General features: G+C 41.5%; 7 protein-coding genes across 10 annotated transcripts; 5 read left to right on the top strand and 2 right to left on the bottom strand.

Moving 5' to 3' along the window:
• The first annotated feature begins 2,178 nt into the window (after nucleotides 1–2,178).
• On the top strand, nucleotides 2,179–3,315 carry LOC145701935 (poly(U)-specific endoribonuclease-B-like). The gene is made up of 5 exons (XM_081779147.1): nucleotides 2,179–2,342; nucleotides 2,382–2,557; nucleotides 2,620–2,968; nucleotides 3,013–3,082; nucleotides 3,122–3,315. Exons 1-5 carry the CDS (start codon nucleotides 2,253–2,255, stop codon nucleotides 3,313–3,315), a joined length of 879 nt encoding a protein of 292 aa, XP_081635273.1. The 5' UTR covers nucleotides 2,179–2,252.
• A 211-nt stretch (nucleotides 3,316–3,526) lies between these two features.
• On the top strand, nucleotides 3,527–6,705 carry LOC145704610 (pancreatic secretory granule membrane major glycoprotein GP2-like). Of its 4 annotated transcripts, none has more exons than XM_081782069.1 (10): nucleotides 3,527–3,648; nucleotides 3,690–4,009; nucleotides 4,075–4,387; nucleotides 4,534–4,584; nucleotides 4,853–5,146; nucleotides 5,226–5,434; nucleotides 5,477–5,571; nucleotides 5,942–6,222; nucleotides 6,268–6,369; nucleotides 6,412–6,705. In XM_081782069.1, the coding sequence occupies exons 1-10, from the start codon at nucleotides 3,571–3,573 to the stop codon at nucleotides 6,574–6,576; spliced, it is 1,908 nt and encodes a 635-aa protein (XP_081638195.1). In that variant the 5' UTR covers nucleotides 3,527–3,570; the 3' UTR covers nucleotides 6,577–6,705. The 4 variants fall into 4 exon arrangements, with proteins under 4 accessions (XP_081638195.1, XP_081638196.1, XP_081638199.1 ...); XM_081782070.1 differs by lacking the exon at nucleotides 4,534–4,584 and adding an exon at nucleotides 4,438–4,455; XM_081782073.1 differs by lacking the exon at nucleotides 4,534–4,584.
• Nucleotides 6,706–6,719: 14 nt separating this feature from the next.
• LOC145704613 (creatine kinase, testis isozyme-like) lies at nucleotides 6,720–8,351 on the bottom strand. Its single transcript, XM_081782076.1, has 7 exons — nucleotides 8,113–8,351; nucleotides 7,800–8,036; nucleotides 7,553–7,760; nucleotides 7,270–7,510; nucleotides 7,095–7,228; nucleotides 6,895–7,047; nucleotides 6,720–6,857 (listed from the first exon to the last, which is right to left on the bottom strand). Exons 1-7 carry the CDS (start codon nucleotides 8,271–8,273, stop codon nucleotides 6,855–6,857), a joined length of 1,137 nt encoding a protein of 378 aa, XP_081638202.1. The 5' UTR covers nucleotides 8,274–8,351; the 3' UTR covers nucleotides 6,720–6,854.
• A 420-nt stretch (nucleotides 8,352–8,771) lies between these two features.
• On the top strand, nucleotides 8,772–13,017 carry LOC145701934 (putative tRNA (uracil-O(2)-)-methyltransferase). The gene is made up of 8 exons (XM_081779146.1): nucleotides 8,772–8,794; nucleotides 9,074–9,534; nucleotides 9,580–9,925; nucleotides 10,004–10,153; nucleotides 10,281–10,497; nucleotides 11,440–11,845; nucleotides 11,889–12,563; nucleotides 12,609–13,017. Exons 1-6 carry the CDS (start codon nucleotides 8,772–8,774, stop codon nucleotides 11,650–11,652), a joined length of 1,410 nt encoding a protein of 469 aa, XP_081635272.1. The 3' UTR covers nucleotides 11,653–11,845; nucleotides 11,889–12,563; nucleotides 12,609–13,017.
• Nucleotides 13,018–13,233: 216 nt separating this feature from the next.
• On the top strand, nucleotides 13,234–14,092 carry LOC145702713 (enoyl-CoA delta isomerase 1, mitochondrial-like). Its single transcript, XM_081779975.1, has 2 exons — nucleotides 13,234–13,655; nucleotides 13,700–14,092. The coding sequence occupies exons 1-2, from the start codon at nucleotides 13,239–13,241 to the stop codon at nucleotides 14,075–14,077; spliced, it is 795 nt and encodes a 264-aa protein (XP_081636101.1). The 5' UTR covers nucleotides 13,234–13,238; the 3' UTR covers nucleotides 14,078–14,092.
• A 744-nt stretch (nucleotides 14,093–14,836) lies between these two features.
• Nucleotides 14,837–16,568, top strand: LOC145702511 (GDP-mannose 4,6 dehydratase-like). The gene is made up of 5 exons (XM_081779743.1): nucleotides 14,837–15,068; nucleotides 15,168–15,388; nucleotides 15,502–15,716; nucleotides 15,779–15,950; nucleotides 15,999–16,568. Exons 1-5 carry the CDS (start codon nucleotides 14,865–14,867, stop codon nucleotides 16,246–16,248), a joined length of 1,062 nt encoding a protein of 353 aa, XP_081635869.1. The 5' UTR covers nucleotides 14,837–14,864; the 3' UTR covers nucleotides 16,249–16,568.
• LOC145702509 (uncharacterized) lies at nucleotides 16,566–17,795 on the bottom strand. The gene is made up of 4 exons (XM_081779741.1): nucleotides 17,635–17,795; nucleotides 17,161–17,594; nucleotides 16,872–17,070; nucleotides 16,566–16,781 (listed from the first exon to the last, which is right to left on the bottom strand). The coding sequence occupies exons 2-4, from the start codon at nucleotides 17,452–17,454 to the stop codon at nucleotides 16,618–16,620; spliced, it is 657 nt and encodes a 218-aa protein (XP_081635867.1). The 5' UTR covers nucleotides 17,455–17,594; nucleotides 17,635–17,795; the 3' UTR covers nucleotides 16,566–16,617.
• Between the last annotated feature and the right edge of the window lie 44 nt (nucleotides 17,796–17,839).

The raw sequence follows: 17,839 nt of genomic DNA, 5'->3' as shown, positions 1-17,839 counted from the left end.
CACCGGACACCCCCCATTCTAGAGCCTCTAGAAGGCCCTGAAGTTGAAGAAGTCAACGGAAAATCAGTACTTTTTACGGAAATAGATTAAAAGTGCAACATTTTCATCGGAAATCGTAAGAAAAACGTATTTACTGACTTTATGACGCACAAAATTTAGTCTGGGGTCCTTTCGGGGTGAGTTTTTACGAAATTCAATTTTTCTCACAATATGACCCCACGTGACCTAAAATGAACCCAGAGTAAATTTTGTGCGTCATAAAGTCAGAAAACGTTTTTCTAACAATGTCCGATGAAAATATTGCACTTTTACTCTATTTTCGTAAAAATACTGATTTTCCGTTGACTTCCCCAACTTCCGGGCCTTCCAGAGGCTCTAGAATGGGGGGTGTCCGGTGGTTTTCTATACACATTCTGAACCGTCAGAGCCTCCTCTACAAGCTCATATAGTGGGCTTTCTCCAGAAGTGGGGAGAAGAAAAGTTATGAGCCTCTAACCGAGATTGGCCAAATTTTGGGACTTTGGAAGGCCTAAAACCCCTCAGGGCATGAGCAAAACCCCCAAGTGTCAATAGTCAAAATGATCCCCAGCTTCTGAGGATTCTAAAACTGTATTATACTCCCTGATTTATAAGCTCTAAAAAGAGCTCATTTTTCATCAAGTTTACCTACCGATAAATAAGGAAAGTAAACAGTGAAGTGGATTTTTACCAAAAAAATAGGAAGAAAACTAAAAAGTCCTAAAAAGAAAGACTACGAGAAAAATTTCCACAACGGAACCGACCGTTGTCGTGCATTCTCATTCGCAATTTTGTCAATTTACACACTCATTCCATTTCTCCATTCTCTCGGAAAATATGGCCTTGGAAAAGCTTACGACTGGGCGTCTGTCAGTTCATTTGTCGAGTTTCTTCTTACGGCAATAATTTCGGTTTCTTTCTACTTGACAAAGTTTCCAGAGATATTCTTTCGGGGACATTTTAATGTTTTTGGCGCCAGTCATCAGGTAAAATCAAGTTTTAAAATAATGATCATTTTATGTGTTTTGAGATTTGGCACGTTGGAGTTGTTCTGTGTGCAGTGAAACTACGAGAAACGATGCTCAACCTGCAAGAATTTCATAAAATGCCCTGTCCTCCGAATAGCTGGGAATAAATTATAACACCCTTCGTTCTCGATTCTAAAAGATAGTTCATATGATCATAACGCTAACCCTAATCGACGTAACTGTGCGGTTATTTGAAATTCTGCTCTGCTTCCGTTTTCATATTTTTGTAAAAATAATTAATTTGAGAACTATTGCGGCTATAGTATTCCCGTGACTTTTTTAAACAGACCAAGAGAATGAAACTCCTGAAATATTCGGAAATCGCCCCTTGGAGAAAAAGGGCCGGCAAAGAGTTCTAAAAGAGTTTCGAATAACGTTTGATGAATTGATTTTTGAAACTCAAATAGTCGTCACTTCTTGACTGATTATTTCAGACCAGAGCTAACCAAGGCAAGCGAGTTTATTTCTTCGTGGTTTTTCCTCCATACGGAGACGATGAATATCTGGACACATGAGACTTTTAATAGCCTAAATATAGAAAAATTATGAGAAGAATTACCACCACGGAAGCGACTGTTGTCGAGCATTCTCATTCGCAATTTTGTCAATTTACTCAATCATTCCATTTTTTCATTCACTTGGAAAATATGGCGTTGGGATAGCTTACGATTTGGCATCTGTTAAATCATTCGCCGAGTTTCTTATTTTGGCAATTTTCTTTCTTTTTTTCTATTTGACGAAATTTCCGGAGAGATTTTTTCCGGGGCGCTTTAATGTTTTCGGAGCCAGCCACCAAGTACCCTAAAGTTATCATTATTATATACGTTTTTAGTTTTGGCACGTCGGAAATGTTTTATGCGCAGTGAAACTTCGAGAAACATTGTTCATCCTGCAAGATTTTCATCAAATGCCCTGTCCTCCGAATGGCTGGGAATAAATTTAAACATCCTTTGTTCTTAATTTTTCTAGTCGCTATGTATCTCCACCGGCTTCGTTTTCTGTTTGAGACCGCAAGTCCCCGTTATAAGTGTTCACTGAAATTGGGCATTAAATTTTTGTTTGTCTTTTTATATTTGCCACTCGACAGGCAGGTGAGTCAAAGGTAAGTGGCACGTAGCGCGAAGGATCCTACCACCCTAAACCTGACCTTTTTATTGATAATTATTGACCGCGTTCATTTATTTGGTAGACTTGCTGAAAGAGAAAATGGAGTTTATCGAAAAAGTGCGCGACATGGATGATGAGGAGCGCGACGCTCTTTGGGCCGAGTTCTCTGAATTTTCGAATTTACTTTGGGTAATTAAAGCTTCTCTTATCTTTAAAATTGTGCGTTAGAATTATGACGGTAACGCGGCAATTGTTGGTCAAGATTTCGAAATTGATCTTGGGGGACGAACACGCTACAACGATGATGAGGATAAGGCTGAAGACCCGTTGTTTTCTTCAGTTTCTGAGGATTTGATCAACAGAAAGACCTACTATACTTTCATGCGGTTGATGGATAACTACTCGAGGAAACGATTTTAAAACCCAAAAAATATGTTTACGATTCCGTCAGTTTTTGAATCAATAAAAGTGAGACGGGCGTTGCCGAAGATATAAGCGAGGAAGAAATTGAAGAACAGTGGTCCTTCCTGGACGCAATTTGCGAATCAGATGTCATTTGGAATATTCACCAGTGGCTGGTTTCAAAGGAGCTCGCGCCTGAAGACATGGATGAGTTCAAGGAATGCCTTAACAACGTCTGGTTCAATATGTACGGAAGAAGCTACGAAACAAGAAAACGACGAACAGAAGACTCGAGCGCCTTCGAGCACATTTTTGTCGGTGAAACACGGGATGGAGAAGTACTCGGCTTTCATAATTGGATGAGATTCTATCAGCTGGAAAAGCACGGTATTTTGGACTACAAGGGCTATTATGTAAACCACAGAAAGTAAAAGCAATTCATAAATGCATAATTAAGCCAAAATATGGCCATGAAGATGACGACTCTCCAGTTTCCATCACGATCAAGTTTGCTTGCGAAGCAAAAGGTTAACTACTTCTCAAGCCATGCGATAATAAACTTTCAGGAATCGACGTTGAAAAGCCTAAAGGAGGATTTCTCCTTGGAACGTCTCCTGAATTTGAAATCGGCTTGTATACCGCCGCTCTGGTTCTTTCTGGAGGTCGAGATGCCAGCATCCCGATAACGCTGAGAGACTACGACCTGAAAATCAAGGTTTACTGCAAAAATAACCGATTCATGACAGCATACTGCGCGTAACCAATAAATGACAGGACTAAAATTGCGTTTTCATTGCAAAATATCAATCTGCTGGTCAAATTCCGTCCACTGACATTGTAATTGTAGAAGCCACTGCTACGTAACGCTATAATAATCACTTCGACAAAACACAGCGCTATTAAGCTGTTGTATCATTTTTTACGAGCAGCTAGCATCATCTTTTCAAGCGTGCAAAATAAGTCTACTTTAGTATCAAGATCACCCAGAAAAAAGAAAAACAGAGAAAGAAAGAAAATGAAACTGCCCGCTTTGGGCACTGTGCTCCTGGGCACAGGCCTAGAGGCAGCAAAGGTTTCCGAAACCACTTGTCGGGTAAGCCTCATTTTTCGGATATTCTTTTTGCAAATCTTTAGAATATTAACGACTGTGGATTCTTACAAGCAAGTTGCGATACCAATGTCGGATGTTTCGAATATGCCCTTCAAATTTCAGATGAGAATCCTTGCTATTGCACTTGTAACGATGGTTTCGTGGAGAACGACGACGCACAAACTATAAATGGAGTCAGCTACGACAGCACTTGCAAGTTTGAAACTGCCTGCGATCGACACAAAGAAACATTGACTGGGGGAGACTGTGGCGTGCATGCCTTTTGTGATGAAAGTACAGGAAGCGCGCAGTGCCATTGTGAAAACGGCTTTGTCAACTGGGAGGACGGTGTTGGATGTGTTAGGCACGGTGTCACCGAAATATTAAATTTCCCTTTTGAGAGCAGCCTTTCGGTAAAACCGTGAAAAGGGATAACCCGTGCCTTGGTGTGACCTGCTCAACAAGCGGCAGTGATTGCTTCGACGACAACGGAGAAGCAAAGTGCATCTGCAGCGACAACACGGACGCTTACGTTCTCACAGATGGTACATGGTCTGAATCCGCCACTGGAATTTTTGCTACGGACGCGACAGACGTCACTTGCCGACCGAGTACGGGGTGTATCGATGTCACATGCGGAGACAACCAACACTGCGCCTTCGGAAAAGACTCTGATGACCTACCAGTGAATTATTGTGTGTGTGATCGTGGTTTCGTGAGCATCAACGATACTTCTAATAAGGTAGACGAACGAGTAAGTCAATAAAAATCTCAAGCTAAGTCGAAATTAAGATTATTTATTATTTGAAGGTATTGAGTGGGTTTTGAATTCAAGTTGGTAGTTTATAGATAAGAAAAGAGTGCAAAATTTTATTTGTTATTTTACAGGATTTTTATCAATCAGAAAATATTCTGAATTTCTTTAATGAAACGTCAAAGGTATTGCAGTACAAAACATCTATTTTATGACCATCTATACTCGAACACAAGTGCCACTACAGAAGCTATCAAAATATTTTTGATGGCTGCCAATAAAAAGCTTCAATAAGAAGGTTTTAAAAGGATTTGTAGGCACACAAAACTGTATGATATATTCCTGTATTTTAACCTCCCTTTTATATTCTTCGCTAACATATTTTGTCCGTTATGATTCGTAACCTTCAAAAATACGCATAACAACTTGAACTTTCGCTTCACAATATCGTAGGTTGTGTATGATGGATCTGTTCCAGACATGGTATGCGAGAACCTTGACGAATGTAGTTCACATTTGTTCAATTCGTGCAAAGTCGGACAGCGATGTCTCGACTCTCATGGAACGTACTCGTGCACTTGCGACCGCGGATATGTCACAAATCCAGACGACGAAGAAGATTGCGTCTGCGACGGCCCCGACCATTTGGGTGACCGCTGTGTGCGTATGCCCGAGTTTACAACTTGTGATTTAACGGAAGCGACGATTTTCTGTCATCCAAAACGAATTTCCGCTCATTTTCCGAAGGAATAACTTTCAAAAGATTTATGACAATAGGGCAAATAGTTGCTTCGATAATTTACAGTTTTTTTGAAAAGTCTTAAAGTGCGCCTTTGAAGACGCAAAGATCCCAGATCTCTTTCTTTCAGCAGACGACAGCGTAACCTCGGCTTCTGATAATCCGGCCCGATGCCAGCCTTTCGTGAATTATGACAACGACACTGTCACATTTGTCATTGACGACGATCTCACAGGCTGCGGAATGGCTCATGAAGACAATGGCACACACTTGATCTACCAGAATGCCCTTCACAGGTAATTTTCAGATAATTGCGCCGCCCTAATCTCAGCATTTAGCGAGCATAAAGAGCACATTGGGATTATCGAGCGAACAACTGAAACAATTGTCGACTTCGGATGTATTTTCCCGGAGACACTCGTTGTAAGCATAGGAAAAGCAGTTAAAACTTAGCCCGTATCGTTTTCTAACCTTGAGCTGCATCATTTCCGGACCAATAACTTTTATATTCGTGGGTTTAAAATAATTTTCACCAGATTTTATGGTCAAAAACCGCACAGAGAACTATCTTTATGTGTAAGATACTTTGATTTAGCCAATAGGATATTCTTTCCCACAAAAAAAAAACAGAGTTTTCGTAATAAAAATATGATTTACTGCATATTCATAAAATATCAGATGTTAACAATTATGACGAAGTCGTAAAACTGACTATTTGATCTATCAGGCTTCTCTAATAAACCATTGAGGTCAGCGTAATTTAAACCCAGATAGATGTTTTCAATTTTTAACTGCATAAATAGAACAAGGCATCAACGTCATCTCAAGCTCAGTTGATGTTGTGCTTGCGGAAAAGAAAGGCAGCGTCACCTTGAAGATGGATGCTTACGAAGATGAATTTTTCCAGACTCCAATCACTGTCGACTCCGTTCTCTTTACTCCAGCTCCGTTTTACATTCGAGTTTGGCTTCATGAGGACTCGAATTTTGTTGTCACCCTCGATCGATGCTGGGCAACAGCGGACGCAGCTGCGGATTCATCACCATCGTTTGACTTTATAACTGGTGGATGTGGAGATGAAGGGGTTTGAAAAATCTCATTTGAATCAGAATTTAATGTAATTATTTAGGAGATTGAAGATGACGACCTTGAAATCATTTCAAATGGAGTCAACCCAATTTCCATCTTCAGGATCAATTCTTTCACGTGGACAGACTCTCCCGATTCAACTGTGAGAAGTCCTGAGCGTTAAAGGTTTTGACCTCTCTTTCAGGTTCATCTTCACTGTGATGTCCATCTCTGCGACCCAACCGCTGAAGAGTGTCAGCCAACCTGTGGCACCGGAGCTCGTCGTCGTCGAAGAACCGCCACCGATGATCCTTCCAACACAACTCATCGCATGTCTTCTGGCCCAATCTACATCCAGCGACACTTGTAAGCCTGCGACCAATGTTTAGCAACTGCGCTATGTTCCTTCCGTTCATTTCGACAAAACAAATCAGCTTTCCGCGCGTGCCTTTTTCTTTTTCTTTGCTTTCGTGAAATAAATAAATGGGGATAAATGCAATAACAAACTTTTTGTCTTTTTGTGATTTTATTCGAAACCTAACAGTAAATATACAGATTCTTGTAAAATATTATTATAGCTTTATACAGAACATACGGTCACGCGGCATTATTAACGTCGTAGGAATCGTTTATTTGATTTTAGGAAATTTACTGAAAATTTGATTATTCGTCAAAAAAATTCTCTCACCTTTTGCTGGAGTCGGTCAACTTCACCATCGATCTTTTCTCCAGCTTCGAGCTTCTTTTCCATGGCGATGAGGAAGTTAACACCGTCGATGACCATCTGGACCAGCTGAACCTCAGAGAAACCAAGTCGATCAGCGTTGGAGATGTCATAAACCTAAGATTGGATTAAAATACGAAACGCGTATTTCGTAGGATACTTACACCACCCTCAGCAGCGCAGTCAACACCACCAGCACCTCGCTTCTGGAGTCGGAGCTTGGTAAGGATTTCTTCGAATCGAGCGTGCTTGGAAAGGTTGATAAGCTTGCAGTGGACACCAGCTCGAATACCAGTTCCTAGATAGCTGTAAATTAACTCGAAAATTATTTACTCTTACCGAGGTTAGATGGGCAAGTGAGGATGTATCCGAGGTGCTCGTTCCACATAATTTCGTAGCCACCTTCCTGGAGGTTGGATTCGAACTTCTTGAGACCGTCGCAGAATCGGGAGAAGACGGCCTTCATGTCACCATCCTTCTGCATAGAAATGACCCGGAGATGATCTTCTTCGTTGACCCAGACGAGGAAATTCTTCTTGTCGTTGTGCCAGATACCTCGGGAGTCGGGCCAGTCTCGGGCCTATCCAAGTTTAAATTCTGAAGGAGGTAGAAAGACACTTACCATACCAGCGCAAGTAAGAAGTGGAGAAACTGGTCGATCGAAGAGGAAGTGATCAGCAATGAGCTGATCCTGGTCCTTCTCAGACATGTTGGAAAGACCGTAGTACTTGCCCTTGAGCTCACCATCGAGCTTAGCAAGAGCTTCGCAGGCGACGGCTTCGACCTGTCGTCGCTCGGCTCGAGTGCACCAGGGGGGAAGGGCGTAACCTCTATATTTTGTTTGAAATCATAATTGAAGAAATTATTACCGAATAGATCGTCCAGTTCGAACTCGGGCAGAAGAAACGTAGTTGGAGTCAAAGGGGGCGTCCATCTTGATCTTGGAGGAGTCGAGGTCAGTCTTGTGCTTGTCAGTTTTCTGGTAACCGTTGTGTCGGGCTTCGATGATGGGGTCGAAGAGATCGGCGAAAACTTCGTAGGATTCTTCATCACCAGCAACGGCACCGACAGTCATGATGAAGGGGTGGCCGGGATTGTCGACACCGGTCTTGAAGATGGATAAAAATCATCGTGAAAACAATATGACTTTCTTATGTAAATAAATATAAAATTTTTCTCCATTCCTGGATAACATGATCGATGGTGAATCCAGAGGGAGTCTGCTTCTGTCGGAGGTTCTTGTAGAGATCAAGAGTGAGCACATGAGCCATGTGGTTGTTGTGCTGCTCGAGGTTGGGAAGATCCTCCTCACCGGTAAATCGGGCCGTGTTCAAGTTGGGCATCTTGACTTGGTTTTTCTGACAATGTCTCTGACAACAGTGTGAACACGATCGGCCCTTAGGAGCTTGCAAAGGAGCGCGATGGTGATAAGCTGCAGGGGAGAGAGTCTCCTCGATCACGTCATCGCTCGTCCCCAATCAAGAACTTGTTATCTTCATCAGTAATGACAGGAACCAAAACAAGTTCTACGTGTTGATTCATTCGAAAATGCGTTATATTGGAAATTTATACCTATTTGAGGACTTATTTTCGTATGAAATTAGATTGTGACGGAGGGTAAGATTTTTAAAATGACTGTAAAATCATCCTGATGCAAGTTCGTTCAGACACATGTTTGCCACGGCACCAAAAACACTGAGAAAAAATTGCGAACTGAAATCAAGGAGGAAAGAAAGCCCGATGGTTAGTGAGGGCAGGGCGCACGTAGCAGGCTTTCCCTCGCTGACCAATCAGGAAGCGTGGAAATTCATAGCGAGCCGAATCTCTTTGAAATCTAGAGAATGGTAGAGAAAATGTCCGAAATGTCTGACTGGGATAATGCGATTCAGCTTTGGATAAGGAAAATGGCTAAATAATTAATTTATATAAAAATATTTATTCAAATTTGCTCATGAGGGATTCCCTTTTCAATAACTGCAATTTTCAGCCGTTCAAAGGAAGCCGAATGCGTTTTTAAAATGCATATCCAGCTGCAAATATGATCCCGAAAACGGCGAACGGACACTTTTTCCGAAATCGGACAAGCATGGCCCGCTGATTGAAGCCATAAATCACGATCTGGGGAAAGTTACATTTGAGAAAGGGTTCCGATATTGCCCCCAATAAAATCTCCTTTTTCCGCTCACTTTTTCATAGAACTGTTTTTATTCGAGGCAAATAGGAACCCAATTCAGACCAAAAATGTAAGGTATTCACTTTTTCTGCAGAATGAAGAGATAGCACTCGAATGGACTGCATTGACAGAAATTCCTCCTCATCCGGCTCAGAAGAAGAACTGGCTCGAATCAATACTGTTGCCAAAACTGAGCTCCATTTTCGCCAATGGACTGTCTGAAAATACCGCTGCAGCACAGGGGTTTCCCGAAACTCTCAGCCTTGTTGACAAACCGCGGTATCAAGAGATTTACAACAGGATGAAGAGCAAGTACGGATTGGACTTGGTCAAGGATTGGCCGGAAGTCACAGACCCCCAAAAGTTCGTTTTCGAAGACATAGCAATCGCTTCCTATTTATTAGCGCTCTGGGAAAGACTTGACGTCAAAGGTAAAATAATACTTTGCCGATATTCCGGATAAACATTTCACAAAGATGCGAAATTCGTTGATCTCGGTTGCGGAAACGGATTGTTGGTCCATCTTCTCAACTTAGAAGGCCACTCTGGTTACGGAATAGACATTCGCAAAAGAGCGATTTGGTCGAATTTTCCAACGTCAAAACTCGTAGAACGTCCGGTTCTACCAGAAGAAAGCTTTCCAGAGTCAAACTGGATTCTAGGAAATCACACGGATGAGCTTACGCCTTGGGTACCGATAATTGCGGCCAGATCAAATGCCAGTTTTTGGCTCCTCCCTTGTTGCATGTTTGATCTGTTTGGAAAGTGGAACAATTCTGGCCAGGCGAAGTCCCAGTATTTGAATTACCTGTCCTTCGTGAGGTAAGACACTAGATGTAGCGATAAACAGAAATGAATATTTATCTTCACTTGGCCTATTTGAGCAGCAACTGTTTTAAGGTCGATATGCGAGCTTGGAGATGGAACGACCCAGTGGGATGCCATGCGAATCCCTTCAACAAAGCGCATTTGTTTCGTCGGCAAGAGTGGGTCCGTTACTCCTCGCTTGGAAGAGTTTATTGAAGAGAAAAGAAACAAGGCCAATAAAGGGTTTGTCCCGAGAGACGTTTCTGAAGAGCTGAGGAGAGTTTTATAAAAAAGGGTCGAAGCAATCTATCATCTTGCTGATCTAATGCATTTTAATATTTAACCTTTACCTTTGTTAAATCTCAGAAAGACTGAAAAACTGTCAGAACCTCGACAAGAGCAAACGCGATGAATTCATTGGAAGAATTGTGAAAGATCTGGAATCATCAATAGCCAGAGAGAACCCCTCTTTATCGATCTCGACACTCGTCGATAATTTCACAGCCGAGGAGAAAGGATTGCTCAAAAGTGAATGCGGAGGATTCCAGACCCTGATCAAAAATAACAAGCAGCTGTTTCATGTCCAAGTAAGCGCGGGAAATGCTGATTTTACGCATTTTTTCGTTTCTTATCAGTACACATCTTATCCTATCCAATCAGATCTTTCACATGACCTTGCCGCTGGCGCTTTGAAACCCGCCATCTAGCGAGAACCCAGGCATAACGAAAACGGCCAAAATCTGCATTCCCCAGAGCAGTTCGTGCGTGAGAGAAAAAAAAAACTAATCAGCGAAATTGGTTTGTACACAAATGGCGAGAACAAATCCATACGAGAAAGAAATTTCAAAAAGCTTGGAAATAGTAGTTCAACAAATAGAGAACGACAATGTCGATGAACCCAAGCTGCAAATTGTCGAAGAATCAGACGATGAATATGAATTGTAAGTTCAGAAATTCTCTCTATAAGTATTGTGATTACATGAAATTTTTAGTGAAATCATCACCACAGAAGTAGCTCCCATTCAATGTGGCTCTTCATTGGTGATCATGGATAGAAAAAAAGATGAGCCCGAAAAATTCTCCTCCATCGATTTCAAGCAGTACCTAAACCCAGAATGCTCAAACATCATGACAATCAAGCTTTGGAGGCCGAGTCCGTGCCCGATGCCTGGATCCGAAGTGATGAACTCGAAGCTCGAAATCAGGGGCTTTTGCTGTTTTCTACGAAGAATAATAACTAGTCTTGAATTGAAGTACATCGAGATGGAAGAGATTGCTTTAAAGTTCATTGAAGAACAAAGGAAGAAAAAGGGCCACTACAGTTACGACAATAGCATTCTCCTGAAAAAAGTGATTCTATACGAATTTCAACGTCCATGCAAAGGTTCAGGAATGTTAATCAAAGAGATCCAAGGTCATTTGAAAGAACACACCGTAAATGAATTTGAGGTCATAGATTTATGTTGAGGTGAGATGTGTACTGATTTCTGAAACAAGATTTATCGATTTATTTTAACCATTTTTCTTAGAAAGGGAAAGTCCGTCTTCGAGACTGGAAAGTCGACTCTCCCGATTCTTGGACGCCAAATCCTGATCTGTTCAAAACGCAACTTTGTAATTTCATCAAATACTCCTCAAAAGGATGTGTCCGTACTGCTGAAACATGCCCGTTTGCTCATTCTGATTCTGAACGCAGAACAAACCCTATTCTTCCTGCCAAGAAAAGGCGCAAGCTCAATTAAACAGACCGTGTCCGTAGTTAACCTCTTATTTTTAGAGAATGTTGAGCCCATTTCTCGGAGTGACGTCCAAAGCGCCTGAATGGCGAAATTCTCGAATACAAGAGGTATACAGCGATTTTGTCTGTGATTTCATAGAAGCCTTCCTCTGCAAGTACTTGAAGAGCAGTGAACAACAGACTATCCCATTTTATGAGTAAGTACTCAGTTGAATGTCTTTTTCTATTTTCCATTTCAAGCGCGATCAAACTGATTACTTCCTGGCGAATGAGCATCAAGTCCCAAGGCTCAGTAAAACTCACAGAACTCGCCGAGGAACAAGTAATCGAAAAAGCCCTCAACCACATCCTCGGTGTTCACTTCTTGCCTGACTGCGTAAAGAAGCAAAAGTCCCTCTTCTTCCAATACGACGACGAAGAGCGATTAATTACATTTACAGAGGACCAGCCATTTTCATTTCAACTTCTTCCAGCCGACAATAGCCCAGATGAAAAATTTCCAAGCCCATGTGATATCCCCAAAGAATTACTCGAGAAGCTCACATTTAAAATGATCAAAGGGGAAAAGGAAAGGAGCTACGATCTCTTGAATACCAAAACTTAGGATTTTAAGTCTGAAATAAGATGTCGTAGTAAGGAAAAGTCAGAGCTCTAATAAAGGAATGGTACCTTTCTGAAAACTTCCTCGACAAGACAACAAGCTGGTGGAGGTCTGTCCTTCTCGAGCGAAAACAAGCTGCTTCCGAAATCATCAATAGATTTGGCTGCCTCGCACGCTTTATTGTCCTTTCTCAAGAGCCTGCCGATCGAGAAAGCTATCAAAATGCATTGCTAAAATGGATATTCAACAAAATCAATCGCCAGATATTTCTTGACCGAAGCTTGGAAATGGACATCTTCAGCATTTCTTATAGCGTAAGGATTTCATTATTAGGACTTTCCGTCTAAAAAAACTTTAAGTTGACTCCAAACATTCCATTTTTAATCGATTACGACTTTCTCTACTATGGCTTGATGCGAAAGAAGTCGATGACCATTGACTGCCAAGGAAGTTTCTACTTGATTCCGTCGGAGAAAAACTTTAGCTCCGTCGGAATAGTCCTCAAAAGAACCGACAAAGTCTGGCAGGGCTGGGGCTCGTCGCGAGATTCAGCCAAACGCAGCAAGCAAATGAAGAAAAGTAGAGCGACTAAGTCATCCGATGCGCTCCACATTATGCTTGGAGGATTCAGCATCAACAAAAGATCCTGTAAATAACCACATTCTCATAGTCTGTAACCTACCTCGAATTGCCTTTATTTGTCCAGTTGAAGTCGTTCATCGACATTTACTGTAAAAAACTCATTGAAACTGATAATAAATTCAAAATTTCCGATTAGAAATGTGTCTTCAAATTTTGATATGAGTCAGAAAATTTTTTCTCGCAAAAATCCTGAGTCAGGGGAGCATAATCTCCAAGGTGCTAAAACGCGACATCGTTTGAATCTTCTGGCATAAAAGTATTTCCGGATGATATTTTGATTTTCGAGTCTTTATAACCGGTGTTGTCTTTGGGAGTTATTCAAGTTTAAAAAAAGTAAGCAACTAAGAATGCTCCGCCAGGGTGTTCGATTGAGCAGTGCTATTGCTCGAAGAGCAACTTCCATTGATGTTGATGCGCTTGGAGTTGCTACTATCACTCTTGACAATGGAAAGGTCAACATGATGGACCGAGTTCTGATGCCAGAGCTCATCGACGGCGTGAAACAATGCGCCAAAGACGGCGTCAAAGGCTTCATCGTTCAATCTCACAAGCCGAACATCTTCTGCGCGGGGCTTGATATCAAGCAGCTCCACGATAAGCCACGAGATGAGATGGAAGATTTTTGGCGCTTATTGCAAGATTCGTGGTTCACTCTTTACAACTTGGATCAACCTATGGTGGCCGCTGTCAACGGGGCTGCAATTGCAGGAGGTTGCTTGATCGCCTGTACAGCGGACAGGAGACTTATGCTTCGAAATACAAAGGTAAACAAGAGCTCGTAAATCTCCTGTTTGAAACTATCTTCTAGGGCAAAATCGGGTATTCAGCTCCGATGCTTGGAATGGTAACTCCCACTTTTGTAATGTCAACTTTCCAATCCATTGTTGGAAATCGAGAGGCCGAGCTCGCCCTTGGAACAGCTCGCCTTTACAATGCTGAAGAAGCTCACAAAGCTGGACTCATTGATATTCTAGCAGATAATCCCGAGGAGCTCCACGCGCTCGCTAGAAAAGAAGTTGAGCAAATGATCAAAATCCCGAATCAAGCACGAGCAATCACCAAAAAACTTATCAGAGGTCCACTTTTGCGACAATTTTTACAAACCAGAGACGAAAATACGAAAAGTGGAGTCGATCAACTTTTGGATCCCGATACTCAGGAAATTTGTTTTCACGTGTTGCTTTAGGAACTAAACCAATAACTTTTTAATGGCCAGATTATCTCCGAAAGGACAAAAACTCTTTGCTCGCACTAAAACTGTCGTTCAAACAGAGAAACAGAAAGTCATGGGGAAATATTTGGCTTCTCTAGGAAAAAAGCGATAGAAATCCTTCCTGTGTATCCATTGAGACCACTTTATTTATTCAGTCCAGTTCTCAGAGAAAAACTGTTTTTGGCTATTGATTAATGAAAATGACATTCTCGGGACCAAAACCTGACCCTCATGTTTCTTGTGCTTATTTTAAAGCCCGTGATCTGGGGAGTCGAATGGTATAGGTAAGGGGTGTTAGTCATCAACTATGACGTCATAGGGCTACCTATTTTGGTCAAAACCTATGTAGTGCTCTAATTTTTAAATGAGCTTATAAAAGTATATTTATCTTGGGCTCATTAGAAAGAGCAGCTCGAGATCTAGGTCGGGAGGGGAAAATCGCGGTCAACCACCCGGTAAACCACGTGGTCAAAATTTTGAAACCGGTCGGTTAACCATGGTTTATAGCTCCTAGATCTTGAGTTCCTCTATCGAATGAGCCCAAAATCAACGTAACTAATAAGTCCAATAAAAAGTTATGGCACTACATAGGTTTCCCCCATAAGGCCCTTATTTCGACCAAAATGACGTCATTATCTATGACTAAGACCCTAAGTTATATACCATTCGACTCCTTAGATCATGGGCTTTCAGATAAGCACAAGAAACAAGGAGGTCAGGATTTGGTCCCGAGAATGCCATTTTCATTCATCTATTTCAGATGTCGAAAGTAGCGCTCATTACTGGCATCACCGGCCAAGATGGCAGTTATTTGGCCGAGTTCTTGATTGAGAAAGGCTACACTGTCCATGGAATCGTTCGACGAGCATCGAATTTTAATACGCAGAGAATTGAACACTTGTATGCGGATAGAGCGACTCATCAGGAGTCGAAAATGAAATGCCATTACGGGGACATGTTAAAGGTTTGATAATTTATTGGTTGTAAAAGTTAAAACCGAGTTGAAGATCTAATACGGGCCAGTAAGAATACTCATTGATTAGTTATCAAACCTAAACTCAAGACAGACTCATCATGCCTTGTAAAAATCATCAATAAAGTACGGCCAGATGAAGTGTACAACCTAGCCGCGCAGAGTCACGTACAGGTCAGCTTCGATTTGGCCGAGTACACAGCCGATGTTGATGGAACCGGCACTTTGAGATTGCTCGATGCTATCAGAACTTGCGGTCTCGAGAAATCTGTTCGATTTTATCAAGCGTCCACCTCGGAGATGTACGGCAGGATAGGGTTCTGAGAAAAAATTCTCCGCCGAAGTTATTATTTTTCGTTTATCAATAGATAAACATGTTCTATCAAAAGTTAACTTGCGCTTCTTCTTGGAAACCGAAATAAAGAGTCCAAGAAGTGCCTCAATCCGAAACGACACCCTTCTACCCGAGATCGCCGTACGCTTGCGCGAAAGTATACAGCTATTGGATTACGGTTAATTACCGGGAATCGTACGGCATCTTCGCCGTCAATGGTATTCTCTTCAACCACGAATCGCCTCGACGAGGCTACGCCTTTGTGACGAGAAAAGTTACTCGTGGTGTTGCTAAAATTAGCCTCGGTAAGGAGTTCAAAAGAAGTCTCAAACCCTTGATATCATTGTCGTTAACTAACATTTTCTAGGGCTTCAAAAATACATTTCCCTCGGAAATTTGGATTCAACTCGTGATTGGGGCCACGCAAAAGACTACGTCGAAGGAATGTGGCTCATGCTCCAGGCGGAGAAGCCAACAGACTTTGTTCTTGCCACGGGAAAGACAATTTCTGTCCGCACAATGGTTGAAGAGGCCTTTAGGTAACGGTTCTATATAATCTATGGAATGTGCCAAAACTGCTTTTTCAGAAACATCAACGTGGAAATCCACTGGAAAGGTTGCGGCTTAGAGGAAGAAGGCATCGACGCTGAGACGGGGGAGACACGAGTTCGTGTTGATCCCAAATTTTTCAGACCCGCAGAGGTTGACGCTCTCCTCGGCGATCCAACGAAGGCTAAAAAGCTTCTCGGCTGGGAAGCAAAGACCAGTTTCAAAGACCTTATCAAAGAAATGGTCGAACACGATATTCAAATGATGAAAGAAAACCCCAATGCATAAATGCACTTTCAACTCACCAATCTGAGCTAAGAATCTTAAATTTAGATAAACCAATTATAACAACCCTTCAATCTATGTTTTTTTATACATGATCTACTGTCTTCAATCACCTGCTCTATCTCCCTGGACCTCAGGGCCGTGAAATCAAAAACACTCTTATCCATTACAAGCACCTCCTGAACCCTCTTATCTTTCGAAACTGATATTCTTATCACTGCTGTTTTTCACTGATCTATTTTTGACCTCATTGACTTCACCGTCCTTTTTCCGTTTTCTTCATTTTGTCCTGATCAAAGTAAAATATATTTTATCTCAAACTATCCTTTATTCTTTCTTGGCAGGAATGTAAATACAAAGTAAACAGATTTATCAAATGGGCTGTACAAAATTTGAAGGTACTAAGCCTCGCATTTTATTTTCAAGTTTTTCTCCGAAATAGAATCCGTCTTTATCAACAGGCAAGCGGACTGATAGGACTTCGTTTTCTGAAAACGCCAACTCTCTTGTGTAATCCGAATTTGGACTCATTGTTTCTAAATATATTATTTCATAAAACATCATCCCTTGAGATTTGAAATACTCTTAACGCGTCAGAATATTCAATATTCTTTAGGTTCCATTACCTGGTATATAGTCGAAAAGTGCTCTAACTATCATCGTTATCGGAATTTTGGTTTTCAAGGATGAGAATCCTTTTATGTTCGTCACATCCATGTAGAGCGCTTGTTGAGCTTCCGTGTTAACATCGTAGTTAATCTCGAGGCTCGTGGCGTTTCCTTCTTTCACCGTACCAACTAGCTCTGTTCCATCGCGCGTGTACAGCTAGAAGCCTTTTTGAGGTTTTTAACCAGGAAATCAGCTTTGGTCAGGTAAATTTCACGGTTGCTCAAAAGTTCATTCTTTAGAGCTCACCTTATATTCTTTCGCGTTTTCATACTCGTCCCATTCTATCGTTAAAAGGTTTCCTTCGAGACATCCTCGTAGATTCTTTAGCTGAGGGATTATTTCGTCTGTCTCTCCGGACGAGTAACTTGACAAGGTCTCTCTCTTGACAGTTGTGAAGACATAAGAATAACCTCCAAAGACGATTGTATACGACGTCTCCTCGCTTAGATCTTTGAATTCATGTTCTTTGGTTCCTTTTTGAAGTGTTACAATTTGTTGAAAACTAGATGCTCTGAGATGCAGATGAAAGTCATTCTCCATTTCTGGTAGAATGACTCTTGCCGATGTTGTAGAAGGGACTATTTTGAAGGGTAAGGGTTCTCTCTCCGTCAGACTGATCGGTTTAGACACCTTGAGTACTGTTTGATCGTCGGACTGGAGTTCCAGAACTCGAATAAGTTCTAAAGAGGATAATAAAATTTAATTTGTGAGCTTTCAAACCTGCGGAGTTTTGAAGCACCGTACTGATAGATGGACCGGATAAAAGAGAGAAGCTCTCTTTCTGAGAAATAAGAATAAAAGAATTTCTTTGAAGCTTTCCACTTAGGCGTAATCTTCCATCGCCAATATATTTTATACAAAGGTTTGACAACAAGTGCGACTACATAAGGTTTTAGATTGTTAAGTTGTTTGTAAAGATCTGTGT

Source organism: Oikopleura dioica, chromosome PAR (genome assembly GCF_907165135.1).
Source record: "Oikopleura dioica chromosome PAR, OKI2018_I68_1.0, whole genome shotgun sequence".
Lineage (NCBI taxonomy): Eukaryota > Metazoa > Chordata > Appendicularia > Copelata > Oikopleuridae > Oikopleura > Oikopleura dioica.
This window is presented reverse-complemented; position numbering and strand designations above follow the sequence as displayed.

What these genes read in the sequence shown, in the direction of transcription:
- LOC145701935 (XM_081779147.1), top strand. Translation starts at nt 2,253, where the DNA reads ATGGAGTTTATCGAAAAAGTGCGCGACATGGATGATGAGGAGCGCGAC. An exon ending in CGGTTGATGGATAACTACTC is followed by an intron (nt 2,558 to 2,619) that starts GAGGAAACGATT and finishes TTGAATCAATAA; the next exon opens with AAGTGAGACGGGCGTTGCCG. An exon ending in GTTTGCTTGCGAAGCAAAAG is followed by an intron (nt 3,083 to 3,121) that starts GTTAACTACTTC and finishes ATAAACTTTCAG; the next exon opens with GAATCGACGTTGAAAAGCCT.
- LOC145704610 (XM_081782069.1), top strand. Translation starts at nt 3,571, where the DNA reads ATGAAACTGCCCGCTTTGGGCACTGTGCTCCTGGGCACAGGCCTAGAG. An exon ending in GACGGTGTTGGATGTGTTAG is followed by an intron (nt 4,010 to 4,074) that starts GCACGGTGTCAC and finishes AACCGTGAAAAG; the next exon opens with GGATAACCCGTGCCTTGGTG. An exon ending in TTTCCGCTCATTTTCCGAAG is followed by an intron (nt 5,147 to 5,225) that starts GAATAACTTTCA and finishes AAAGTCTTAAAG; the next exon opens with TGCGCCTTTGAAGACGCAAA.
- LOC145704613 (XM_081782076.1), bottom strand. Translation starts at nt 8,273, where the DNA reads ATGCCCAACTTGAACACGGCCCGATTTACCGGTGAGGAGGATCTTCCC. An exon ending in CGAACTGGACGATCTATTCG is followed by an intron (nt 7,761 to 7,799) that starts GTAATAATTTCT and finishes AACAAAATATAG; the next exon opens with AGGTTACGCCCTTCCCCCCT. An exon ending in TTCTTACTTGCGCTGGTATG is followed by an intron (nt 7,511 to 7,552) that starts GTAAGTGTCTTT and finishes AAACTTGGATAG; the next exon opens with GCCCGAGACTGGCCCGACTC.
- LOC145701934 (XM_081779146.1), top strand. Translation starts at nt 8,772, where the DNA reads ATGGTAGAGAAAATGTCCGAAAT. An exon ending in GTAGAGAAAATGTCCGAAAT is followed by an intron (nt 8,795 to 9,073) that starts GTCTGACTGGGA and finishes CATTTGAGAAAG; the next exon opens with GGTTCCGATATTGCCCCCAA. An exon ending in GGAAAGACTTGACGTCAAAG is followed by an intron (nt 9,535 to 9,579) that starts GTAAAATAATAC and finishes CATTTCACAAAG; the next exon opens with ATGCGAAATTCGTTGATCTC.
- LOC145702713 (XM_081779975.1), top strand. Translation starts at nt 13,239, where the DNA reads ATGCTCCGCCAGGGTGTTCGATTGAGCAGTGCTATTGCTCGAAGAGCA. An exon ending in TTATGCTTCGAAATACAAAG is followed by an intron (nt 13,656 to 13,699) that starts GTAAACAAGAGC and finishes ACTATCTTCTAG; the next exon opens with GGCAAAATCGGGTATTCAGC.
- LOC145702511 (XM_081779743.1), top strand. Translation starts at nt 14,865, where the DNA reads ATGTCGAAAGTAGCGCTCATTACTGGCATCACCGGCCAAGATGGCAGT. An exon ending in TGTTGCTAAAATTAGCCTCG is followed by an intron (nt 15,717 to 15,778) that starts GTAAGGAGTTCA and finishes AACATTTTCTAG; the next exon opens with GGCTTCAAAAATACATTTCC. An exon ending in ATGGTTGAAGAGGCCTTTAG is followed by an intron (nt 15,951 to 15,998) that starts GTAACGGTTCTA and finishes CTGCTTTTTCAG; the next exon opens with AAACATCAACGTGGAAATCC.
- LOC145702509 (XM_081779741.1), bottom strand. Translation starts at nt 17,454, where the DNA reads ATGGAGAATGACTTTCATCTGCATCTCAGAGCATCTAGTTTTCAACAA. An exon ending in AAAACGCGAAAGAATATAAG is followed by an intron (nt 17,071 to 17,160) that starts GTGAGCTCTAAA and finishes AAAGGCTTCTAG; the next exon opens with CTGTACACGCGCGATGGAAC. An exon ending in ACTTTTCGACTATATACCAG is followed by an intron (nt 16,782 to 16,871) that starts GTAATGGAACCT and finishes TAATATATTTAG; the next exon opens with AAACAATGAGTCCAAATTCG.